This window comes from Melanaphis sacchari, unplaced genomic scaffold (genome assembly GCF_002803265.2).
Source record: "Melanaphis sacchari strain LSU unplaced genomic scaffold, SCAv2.0 Contig95_pilon_pilon, whole genome shotgun sequence".
NCBI classification, from domain to species: Eukaryota; Metazoa; Arthropoda; class Insecta; order Hemiptera; family Aphididae; genus Melanaphis; species Melanaphis sacchari.
In genome coordinates, this window is record NW_020271679.1 from 417,362 (window position 1) to 430,273 (window position 12,912).

Here is a 12,912-nt window from a genome sequence, read left to right on the forward strand (position 1 = left end):
CCTAATTAATATATATTTTATAATAAGTTATCAAATGATTACTCAGTTAGTGCTGTACCCACATTATTTTAGTTATTTAGGTCGGCAATTTTACACAGGCCTACGCGTGGGAAATATCTAAATACGCCTTTAAACTCATACGTTATTTACAGTAAATTCCACACTTATATAGTAAATTTTAACTTTAATTCTAATAAAAATCATACTCATGTCATATGAAAATTAGTTAACATTTTAATAAATAATTCTCTTCTATATTTTATTCCCTACTCTTATATAATGGTATAATATCTGGTATAATGTAGCATAGTGTCAGGGCTTGTTTATAGAAATAAGGGCCCCTTATCTGTACATACTTTTACTCAGCTATATCTAACCTATCATCAACATATTTTTCAAATACTTCATTTATTAGTAACATCATACACACTTGTAAAATAAATAACATTGTAAAAAGTTATTTTGTATTTTGAACAAAAATTAACGACTCATCAGTTCATAACAAAATATAGGTACAGTGCAACAAATCAATAATTATCAAAAGTTAAGTCAAAACAAAATATGTTATCAAGTAAAATAAACCAAAGCAAAAAAAAAAAACATAACTAGAATCATTAATAACTGTTTTTGATGAAATCAGTTACATTTTTTAAATATAACGTGTAATTATTTTCTAATCAGCTAGATCCTAAAATGTTTGCAGTCAGGAATAAATATTATAATTGGAATCCAGTGTTATTCAATATTGATATAAGATTATTAAAATATATCTCAAAAATAAATACAAAAACTAAATTAATAATTATTTAATATCTACAACAATAGTATAATATTTATTTTAAACACTGTGTTTTGGTTAAAATTAAATTTTAAGGATTATAAACCTTGTAATTTAGAACAAGATTTTATTTTATTTTTTAAATTTAAGTATCAAGTACTGTTAAATAAAATTAAATAACTCTTTTTAAAATTATTTTAAAATAATTGTTACGAATGTTTTTGATTATTAAGCCAAGTCCAGTAAATTTTGGACTATATATAAGTAGAATTATAAGATTTAATAATATTAATACATACTTTTCTATTATTTTCTATTATATCTTTTATTCTATAATTTTTTTTTTTTAAATTTATTTACGCATGTGAGTATATTCAATACAGTAACTATCTACAATATGTCATTGTCATTTATTTAATTAATAATTTGAAAATAAATATTTTATGCTTGAATTATATTTCTATTAATTTTCTTTCTATAAATAAAATTAAATAAAATAGTTCTATATTTATAATTGTAAAATATTTTAAAGAATTCTAAAAGATATTTTCCTTTCAAATAATTTGAAACATAGTTTCTTTTTAATGTCATTCTATAAATGATAGAATACTTGTATATGTCAAAGTATCTAAACATTGTGCCAAGTACTTATACTATACACATGCCATTATCTAACTACTGACCTCATTTGTCTAAAATACATCTTACCTTACTCTTCTCTCTTGCTCAATAACATATTTTCAAATAAATGCATTTATATTTAATATATATATTGTTATATTTAATTTTATGTTTTAGTGTATTTTTATTATAATGCTTTTATTTTAATTATTTTTAATATGTCACTATTTTAACAAATAAATTTGAATATTATTAAACCAGTTAATAGAATATGAACAATATATCATACTCAATATTGACTTAAGAAAATATGAAGATGGGAGATGATAGAACTGCATCAGAAGATTATTTTTGCACTGTCTGTAATGTACATATGAATATAATTAAACAATCTCAACCATTTGATATCCATCAACAATATAATGCATTTTCATTAGATGGGATTAAAGAACAGTTATGTCCTATAGATCATTTACAAACTTCACATACCAACTTACATCAAAAAATGGATCACGGTAAAGAAACACTGCTAAAATTAAATCCCTATTTAATTTTGGATACTGATCCTACATTGAACAGTTTAAACTATTCAAATGTATTATCCAGATCTCCTCATTCATTAGGTAAGTACTTTAAAATTACTTTATTTTATCTAAAAAAAAAAAAAAACTGTAAATTTCATATACAGTAAAACTTGTCTTATCCGAACTCTTGATAAGACGAAATCCTGTTCTGTGCAGAAATTTATTATAGCCCTGGCAGATTTATATAATTTAACAAAGAATTAAATTCTTGATAAAATAGAATCTGTCTTACATAAAACAAAGAGCTATTTTTCGGTCCCGTGAATCATTTTCACCTTTAGCAAACGGAAAAACATATCATAAAATGAACAAAAATATTTTTGATAACTACATTTATTTTGCTATTAAATAATTACTAAGATCAGCGAAATTAATACGTATTGATAGATAACTACATTTTATTTTGATTTTATATCATCAGTTCTTATTGTTGTGACACCGTAGTCGTATTTTTCCTATCGTTTCGTCCCGTCTTACGCGTCTTCAAATATTTGTTTAAGTTTAAATGAAAAAATGAAAGTTATAGAAGAAAGTTATTAATTATTAAAAAAAAAAACTTAACACGAATTTTGGAATTTTTAATTGTATTTTAACCTGCTTACTTTATTTTATTATTTTATTAATACCTACTAAATATGTTGTTTAAATTTTGGATTTTTTTTTAAATTTTGATATATCATTATTTTGAAATATCTTATTAATACATATTATTTAATTAGGTATTTACTAAAAATTAAAATTTATTGTAACCTATAATATTTATTAATTTTCAATATTTTAATTTTTATTATTGGCTGAAATATTTTAAAACCTTAAATCTTAATTATGCAGAATATTTTAACCCTATAGCACGGATTTTTCTTTTTATTCAGTTATATAGAAACCTGACTAAAACGGAAATTTGTAACAATATAATACTTTGTCATTAAATGAGATTAAAGAACAGTTATGTCCTATAGATGGTTTAAAATGTCAACACACCAATTTACATAAAAATATGGATCATACTAAAGAGAAGCTACTAAAATTAAGTCCCTATCCAATCTTAAATACTGATCCTACATTGGAAAATTTAATCTACTCAAATATAATATCCAAATCTATTAATTCATTAAGTAAGAAGGATAAGTAATTTTTAATTAGTTTATTAAAATATTCTGGTTTAAAATTAAAATTAATATTATTAGTTGATAATCTGCCAAACGTATTGCAAATTGCAATATACTAACAGAAGATTAAAAAATAGTATTTTTCAAATTTAATAAACTAAATACTTACCTAGAGAATAACTTTATAGTAAAATATCTATTTTTTTAAGAAAACAAAAAGGAAGATTATACGACACAATCTATGTATGAAATAGAGCAGAATGATAGATGCAATGATGTTAATCAATACCATAATAATTTAGGACAATGGAAAGAAAATGAAAACTGTAATAATCAAGACAAGTTAGAAAATACTGATCAATTTAATTATTCGTTGAATAAAAAGAACATAAACATTGGAAAACCCCCTGTCTATCGCCAGGGTAAAGTAAGTATTACAGTAATAATAATTTTTAATTTTTATATATATTATATTGTATATAATTATACTTTAGATAGTACCAACAGTTTTTCCTAAGTCAAATTGTATGCAAAAGATAGAATGCTCATCTTTAACCATAAATAGTCATTCGAATAATATAGAATCAAAGAATAAAGATTTCATGGACATTCCAAATCAGAAAACGCTTATTAACCATGTACGAATAGCTACAGTTATGCCCGTAGAATCAAAAGAAACATTAAAATCAATGAAAAATATAAAAGATACTCCTAAGGTGAAAGAATCATCTATGATTAATAAAGAAGACAAACAAATTCTCAAAAAAACAAATCTAAAACCAGAATCAATAATTAATAGTGATATCAATGAAAAAGAAAAATCAAAATTATCTAATAAAAATAGTAAAATATTAACTACTAAAATAAAAAACATAACTGATAATATAAATAACACAACTGTGTTTCCAATTAAGTAAGAATTAAATAATTAAACAATTTAACATTTTATTTTTAATTATATTATTGAATTTATTTATTTCAGTTTATTAAAGACACACAAGGACTTAGAACTTGAAAGTAAAATAAATTAACTAAAATTTGACATAATACTTTATATTTGTTTATATTAACAAACTGTTTCTATAATAGATGCTCAAAAATGTTTAAAATCTCCAATAGTGCAAAATTTTAACAAGAGTATAATAGAACAAGATTTTATGACTGACGAAACAAATAAATTAACTTTTGACCATTTGTTTTCTGGTATTATGTTTCAAATACAAATTTAAACATAAAAATATTGAATACCTATATAATAATGATCATTTTCAATACAAAACACTTACAGATACTCAAAAACAAAATGATAATTTTGAATATCATTCAGCCTTAAGACCTAGTTTATTTTCTAATATGCCGCCATACATACGATTTTCTTCTTATGATAGTAAAGGTATCAATGTGTTTTTATTGAATATTTACTTAGATAAAAATTATTAATATTTCAATATAATTATTATTACAGGTAAATCATTTCCATTATCATTGCAAAAGTTACTAAAATGGAAACTAAGTTCAATAACTCCAATTGTTGTACGTCGAACTGTTCAAAATAGTGGTTTTAAACTCGTTAGAAGTGAGCATAGTTTAGTTGAAAATACAATTGATCCTACAGTCATTGCTAATCAATTCAGTCAAAATGCCATTTCCTTACAAAACCACTGTGGTGTTACACCTCCTATCATTGATGCTTTTTGTGGTATAACTCCTCCACCTAATGAATTAATGATGTTACCACGATCCCGTGAGTGTCTTTTTATAGTTTTTTCCTATTTCTTTTGTATTATATAATTGTTAAAAATAATAATTAATGTTTGTTTGTCTTATTATTTTTAAGAATCTAATGATTGGATAGGAACTTGGGGTAAACATATTAAATCGTTATGTTTCAAAACACTTTGGCAACAACAAAAAATTAACCATTTACCGGGTAGTTTTCAAATTGGTCGTAAAGATAAGTTGTGGAAAAATTTACATGCATTAATGTTAAAGTATGGTGAAGAACAATTTGGTTTTTTACCCACATCATATATATTACCCCAAGAAGCTGAAATGTTACGACAAGTTTGGGAGAAAAATGATGAAAATAAATGGATTATTAAACCGGTATTATTTTTAAAACTAATCCTTAAAACGATAATTTATTTAATATCTTACATTTATTTTGGTATTTATAGCCAGCATCTGCTAGAGGAACTGGAATTTACGTTGTATCGAAATGGGATCAAATACCAAAAAATATACCTTTAGTTGTACAAAGGTACATAGATAATCCATATTTAATCAACGATACTAAATTTGATTTAAGACTCTATATACTCATCACTTCAATCAATCCACTTCGTCTATATCTTTATGATAATGGGCTTGTACGATTTGCTTCAGGTATATTCATTTTTTTTTGTATGTTCAAAACTGTCACTTATTTATTTTTAATATTTTAGTTAAGTATTCATCTGATATTACCACTATATGTGATCGATATATGCATTTGACAAACTACAGTATTAACAGACTTAGTAGTCAGTTTACTGAAAATGAAGATGCTGATGCATGTCAAGGTCATAAATGGTAAATAATAAAATATATAGTATATAATGTACGCTTAATGTAGGAATTATGTTTTAAAAAATGCAATGATTATTAATTAATTATAATCACTTAGGACATTACGATCATTATGGACGTACATGGAAAATGAATGCAAAATTGATGTTAAAAAATTATGGGAGAGCTTAAAAGATTTGGTTGTGAAAACTGTCATTAGTGGTGAATCACCTATGAGTCAAATGTGTCGTTCAAATTTAACTAACAGATATAACGCATATGAATTATTTGGAATAGATGTTTTGTTCGATAAATATCTTAAACCTTGGATATTAGAGGTAATTAAAATTACGCGTTTATAGAATTTAATTTATTAATGATTTTATACTTTTATGTGCAATGATAGGTCAATATATCTCCTTCATTACATTCATCTTCTCCACTTGATTTGGCTGTCAAAGGACCATTAGTCAGAGATGTGATGAATATGGTTGGTTACCATATTCCAAATAAAATGTCTTATAATACACATGTGAGTTATAATAACTTATACAAATATTAATTAATTTAATAACTGATTTCAATAATTATCATTCAATAAATATTTTATTAATTTTTTTTTATTAAATTAAAATTTTTTTGCAGAATACTTTGCTCAAGATGTTGGGAGTCAAATCACATCTATGTTATGATAAGAGATTATATACATTAAATTTATCTGCTAAAGAAAAAGAAAAACAAGAATATTATACAAATGTTAAATCCAGAGTAGAAGTATAAATTATTAATTAAAATTATAATTATTAATTAATAAAAAACTTTTATTTATTTATTTTTTAGTATATTGATAGTATATTAGATGATTTATTACCAGATGATATTCGGCATCTTATTTTATACGAAGATGAACTGTCACAAAGTGGCTCGTACGTATTTTATTAATACATTATTATTATTCATTTCATTGTTATCATTATTATTAACTATGTTTATGATTTTAGATTTCAAAAAATATTTCCAACTGCTTCATCTTTTAAATATCATCAATACTTTGATAGTTCTAGATATTATAATATGCTTTTTGATGCATGGGAATGTAAATATAGTAACAACAGAGGAGATGGTAAAAACAATTATTTAAAGCTTAACTTAAGGTTATAATAATTTCATTCAAAATGTTAAGAAAGCACAATAATTTTATTTTTAAGGTATTGCTGTGCTAGAAAAATTATGCCAGTTAAAAATTCACCTGAAAGTACCAGACATTGATATGGAACAATCAAAAGTAACATATTCTATTATCAAGATATAAATATCAATATTTGTATGAAAAAATAATTTTACTCTTTTATAAGTATATAAATGTTGTTTTAAAAGTAAATATTTATATATTTTTTAAATAACTAAAAAATAAAATTTTATCAGTTCACTCGCTTATAAATAAAAATGTTCACATTTAACTTCATTTAAATTAAATGCACACCAACTAATGGTTTGTACTAAATATTATATATTTTATATAGTACCTACTTAAGAAAATATATTTTTACATAATATGTTTGTTAGATCAAGTACACATTTTAAATGATTCTAAGACAAATGTGATAGAGATTTATTCAAAAAGATAGTATTTAGGTATGTATGTTAGTGTTTTACTTATATAAATTATGTATCAGTAGTAGAAATATTGTAAAATAAGGTTTTGTATTTTTATGTTTTTTATGATGAATATAATATAATAGATACTAAATAAATATTTTTTATCTTAAATTATTATGTAAAATGGACTGTCATCACATTTTGTTACGTAGTTTTACTTTACTAAGTTAATTCATATTTTTATTTCTATATAATATACACAAAATAATTATTTTACCAATAACCACGATTTTTTTTTTACATAATTTTAAGACATTACAAAACAATATTAAAAAAATATATATTCTTACTATTTTAAATGAAAATATACATTTTGAATTTCATATTCCAAACTCTAAAATAAAATATTTTTACTTGAAAATTCTCAAGAAAATAAAAATAAGATTAAAATAAAATTTTACTATATATTCAAATTACGTAAAAAAATGTATAAAAATACTTATACTTTTTTAAAAAACAATTAATGAGTGTTTACTATTAAAAGAATCAACCAGTTAATAATAAATAACAAAAATTAGTAATATTTTAATTTTTAAGCTATACAATTATACAAAGAAGTACTTATATTCAAAAATACTTAAATAATAATCAATATTCATATTTCACTGAAAAGATTTTATTATAAAACTGACTTCATCTTAACATACTTTAAATTAAATATAAAAAATATATAATTATGAAGGGGACTACGTCGTAACTCCATGTGTTGTTTCTGTCTAACACACGCGTAACATAACAAGTCTAAACACTGAAATCTTACTATAAAACTTCAAGTCAATTAAAATTATAAAAGTAAATTTAAATACAAAACAATTTTTAGAGGAGAATATGAACTGTCCTTTTAACTTTTTGTCAATGGTTATTTTAAAACATGTTATATGAACTTTATATTTTAAATTATTCTAGTAGGTATATGTACTTATAGAGCATGATGAAATGAAATTCTTCGCTTCATTACAATTCATATTCTTCTCTATACATTTAAACAATTGTATATTTCCTCCGGTATTAACAGTAAATAAGCTATTGTAAAAATTAGGTATGAAAATGTATAGAGACAATACATCCTCTTAATATGTGATTCTTATAATTATTTATTTTTTTTTTTTTTTTTTTTTTTTTTTTTTTTTTTTATCGACTAGTTAGTATCAAATGTTTCTATTACCATTTTATTTTTGCATTATGATCAGACTGTCTAAAAACTAAAAACATTTGATTTTAAAACATTTTAATTAGACTTTAAATTTTAAAAAGCTCATAAATATATTAAAAATATTATTACAACTGTTAAATAAAGTAGGTAAGGTAAATTATATTTACAAAACCTTAATATTAGGTGTCGCTCGTGTTTTTGTTAACAGTGATTTTTCTTATAAATGACATTTATTTAAATAACTCAACTAGGTACCTATTCATTTTTTGTACTAACAAGTAACAATTGATTATTTTAAGTACCTACCTCCGCGGTTATGTAGGTACCAATGTTTAAAATATTATACACAAATCTAATTCGTGTCAATAAATAAGATAAAAAACATTTCTCAATAAATTACTCTAAAATTAAGTACAATTATTTAAGTTAATAGATAGTTACCCTTATTTACTTGAAGTAATAGGTACAATACGTAAATAAAATCCATATTAGTGTGTTCAACCATGACAGTACAATAGATATCATTAAAAGTGCTGATGTATTAATCACAGAATCGCGCGGATTAGTTTTGTGTCGATGGATTAGTTCATATGTCACTTGTCGCGATGGTGGTTGTAAATAGTCCATGAAATCGTAAATGGTGGCACAAGACATACGATTTGTTATCAATTCTACCATGTTTCCGGAAACCTATAATAATCATACGAACAATTTTTATATTGATTGTTAATCTTGTTAATCGCTATAGTTTTATACAAATTTAAAACATTAGGTACCATCAAAAAACTTTTCACTCGATGCACGTACTGCAGACAAGTCGAAATATATCCATTACTCAGCACGATGGATGCAATAAACATATTTAACGCCATGACAGCGAGAATAATTGCAAAACACATCGTTAAACCACTCATCTGTATCTGCGGACTAAAACATTTAGATTCAAATCGCTGCGTGAGGGATGTAAGTAGTTAGAGATAGGAAACTTCAAATAATTATTTTCACCAGATATCTAATTATTTCTATGTTTTTAATTCGATAGAGTCTTTTGTTATTTTTTATTTCGAGCACACTGTGGTCGGTTTAAGACCAGTTAAAAATAATCAGTTAAATCAAAAGTTAAAATAATATAACCAAATAGATATTTTGAATCATTTCTGTAGGTATATCAAAGTAGTAAAACAAGGTAAAAATATTAAAACGTGTGTATTGTTTATATATCTTAAATACATATTTTAATGAAAAAAAAATTCTTAATTAACCGAAATTTTGTGAATAGCAGTAGACTACAAATAACACTACGACTACATGTAGTGTGCAATAGCAATGTGTTATAATAAGTCATGTTAATCTATAATTAACTTATACCCAATAAATAATTTATTAGTTAGAATATAGTTGATAGATAATATTGTAATTTTATAATTTTAATATTTGTAGCAATTAACAATTAAACACTACCGCCATAGTCTATATCAGTGGTTGGCGGTAACTTTCTTAGTGACAAGGGTCAAAAAAAAAAAAAAAAATTTCACGAAACAAAAATCAAGTACACCTTATTCTATCTAAACAAGAGTTTATGATTATATCAAATTTAATTTATTTAAGTCCATCGCTGTTTTATATATTAATTCAATAAGATATATATTAACAATTTTTTAACGATAACACATACTAATTATGAAAAAAAAAAAAAATACAAAGTAAAAGTTAATGTGACTTTTGAGTTTGAATAGCATAAACCAGTTTATTGATCGTTGCCCGTTGGTTTGATTTTCGATGAAACATTCTCAATATATAGCAATCAAGTGACTATCGGATAATCGCGAAGCATAAATTTGTTTTTTCGATTTCATTAGTGAACAATTTTGCTCACAAATAAACGTACCTATGTACTTCCAAACACGGATAACATTTATTTAGCAAAATACTTTATTTTTCTAAATTTTGTTTCACAAAGACTCAAATAAAACTGAACTAAGTTTTGGCCATCATGAAATCAGTTTAAAGCAAGGCTTGCAAACGTTATGATAATGCTATGATTATAACGTTAAATTTGACAAAAAACGATTGAGATTTATAATGTAATTATAACGGAAAACAATAAACATAAATAGTTAAATAACACAAAATAAAACATAACGATTAACAAAATATATGATATATCATAAAACAAAACAACGCAAAACGTTAAATATAGTATATCATTAAATGAAATAATTAATTTCCAATTATTTAATAATTATAATTAATAAAATATATTAAAATTTTTTATTCTGAATAACGATTGACGCAAAAGTTGAATAATGTTTTAATTCTGAACAACGATAAACTGAAAATTTGTATAACATTTGAATTTTAAATAACGTAAAACAATTTTTTTTTTCAAATATAAGCCTTGGTTTTAAGATTTCCGTCACTTTGCAACTCAATGCCTCAATAATTTTCATTTATAAGCAATAATATAGTGTACTAAGTACACTGTACTTACAATATTTTTATACTAATTATAAATTGTTATCGCGGGCCACATAAAGTCACTATGAGGGCCGCAAGTTGTCGATCTACTCGGTCTACGTGTATACAAAATATTAATAAATTAATGTTGAGACTATTATGGTACTCGTAATATACTAATTTGAGTATGTTAATAAAATAATAACTCACTTTTTTCAGCGTGTTTTTTTGGAGGGGAGGGCGTGCGTGATATGTATATAGGTAAATACTAAATTAATAAAGGGTAGCTGTTCCCCGGCCATATAGATACGCGGCGATTGCCGGCTACAGCGGTTGAAAACTTTAGATCCTGTACAGACCTCTCGTTGGATAATAGTTCAATCCTAAACAGGCCCACCGGGGTAAAAATAACCCACCCAAAGGAGCAAATGTAAATAAAACCGCTCCCGAATTGACAAACTTTAAATCACCACAACTTCAAAACCAATCGTTTGCGATCAAAATTCTAACAACGGCTTTGTAAAAACAATAAAGATTTTACCTTTCAGCTTTCAAAAAAAAAAAAAAAATTAAATAAATAAATAAATAGATTTTCGACCACGAAATAAGGTACATATTATTATTATGTACCTTCTGCGGCCACTGGTGCCGTTCTCGGGTCCGGTATGGGCCGCTGACCTGATGGGCTGGTGGTGCTGATGGTGCCGGCAGAATAGCGCCCTGCAACCGTGGTATGCGCACGCGCAGGCCGCGAGCCCGGCGGACGCCAGCAGCGAGTACGTGACGTACAGGCACGCGAACCGGTCGCCGCCCACGAAACCGCCGCCCGCGAAGCTCGTGCCGAACAGCAGGCACTTGCAGTCGCGCGCTTGCGTGCAGTCGGCGTCAAGCTCGAAGTACCAGTACGACCACACGGTCAGGAAACAGCTGACAGCCGCTATGGACGCGACTAATGCGCCGCCGCTCAGCGTCAACCGGATCAGCGTTCCGCCGCCGGGTTTCGCGACGACGGACTGTCGTCTGGACGACATCGACGGTGTTTTAATAATAATAATATTATGATATTATAATATTACGATATTAATCGGCTAGGCTCGGGATCTACGATCGTCTAAAAAGTAAATGTTCACAGTGCGTTAATAGTAATGTGCAGGTTTATTATTATTTTATTTTTTACCATTTGGATTTGTGGGGGCTTATTATTATTATTATTTACCGTGTTTTAGATTTAAGTACATCTTATTAAATTACTTCATTATAATAACATAGAACCCTATTCAGATGCGATCAGTTAACGATTGATGTGATTTCGACGTATTACTATTTACTATCCAATAATAATAATATTATACTTCACATCATAGCTACAAATATCTCAACGTCCATACTGATCATTAGCATAACACATTAATATGGGGACTTGAATGAACTGAGCGACAAACTAGTATAAGTATAGTAAGTAATTTGATCGATACAATTTTATATTCAACCGAAATCTCGATAAATATATTTCAACATCGACCTTTCTCCGGTGGTATTTAAAACGATAAAATATTTTGTAATTAATTTGAACAACGTAACATTATAATAGTTACTCAAGCTATTTCCTTTCCTTTGAAAAATACCATTATATTGAATATATTGTATTAATGTATTATACTCATGACTTATGCGTTTGAGAGAAAAAGTAATTTTTGTTCGAGTTTCATTTTTATTAAACTTTTATACTAAACCTGGATTAACCTTTGAATAAGAATCAATTATGTTTTAAATTACCAAACTGTATACTTATTATTTGATATTATATTTAATATTATTACCTGCAGTAATAAACGAAACCCTGTTTGTCACAAGGGTAGGTACATACGTATATAATATGATTATTCAGGTGACGTAGAAATATTCTATTCGAACGAGTTGCCGTGTACTGCTGTAGTGCTGTACCTACTTGGAACTTAAATATTTAGACGTAAATATCTACGATATCGATGTTTACGGATGCAC

At 25.5% G+C, this 12,912-nt stretch overlaps 2 protein-coding genes across 4 annotated transcripts; one reads left to right on the forward strand and one right to left on the reverse strand.

The window, feature by feature from the left end:
- The first annotated feature begins 1,638 nt into the window (after positions 1-1,638).
- On the forward strand, positions 1,639-6,951 carry LOC112603094. Its single transcript, XM_025351517.1, has 17 exons — positions 1,639-2,022; positions 2,943-3,098; positions 3,302-3,519; positions 3,587-4,005; positions 4,075-4,109; positions 4,182-4,295; positions 4,381-4,485; positions 4,558-4,836; positions 4,930-5,198; positions 5,270-5,477; positions 5,537-5,663; positions 5,758-5,977; positions 6,046-6,171; positions 6,285-6,413; positions 6,480-6,565; positions 6,641-6,762; positions 6,848-6,951. The coding sequence occupies exons 1-17, from the start codon at positions 1,710-1,712 to the stop codon at positions 6,949-6,951; spliced, it is 3,030 nt and encodes a 1,009-aa protein (XP_025207302.1). The 5' UTR covers positions 1,639-1,709.
- A 959-nt stretch (positions 6,952-7,910) lies between these two features.
- On the reverse strand, positions 7,911-12,853 carry LOC112603073. Of its 3 annotated transcripts, XM_025351488.1 has the most exons (5): positions 12,729-12,813; positions 11,539-12,019; positions 9,228-9,378; positions 8,893-9,141; positions 7,911-8,057 (listed from the first exon to the last, which is right to left on the reverse strand). In XM_025351488.1, exons 2-4 carry the CDS (start codon positions 11,937-11,939, stop codon positions 8,899-8,901), a joined length of 795 nt encoding a protein of 264 aa, XP_025207273.1. In that variant the 5' UTR covers positions 11,940-12,019; positions 12,729-12,813; the 3' UTR covers positions 7,911-8,057; positions 8,893-8,898. The 3 variants fall into 3 exon arrangements, with proteins under 3 accessions (XP_025207273.1, XP_025207274.1, XP_025207272.1); XM_025351489.1 differs by lacking the exon at positions 7,911-8,057 and having other exon boundaries at positions 8,766-9,141; positions 12,776-12,853; XM_025351487.1 differs by lacking the exon at positions 7,911-8,057 and having other exon boundaries at positions 8,766-9,141.
- Between the last annotated feature and the right edge of the window lie 59 nt (positions 12,854-12,912).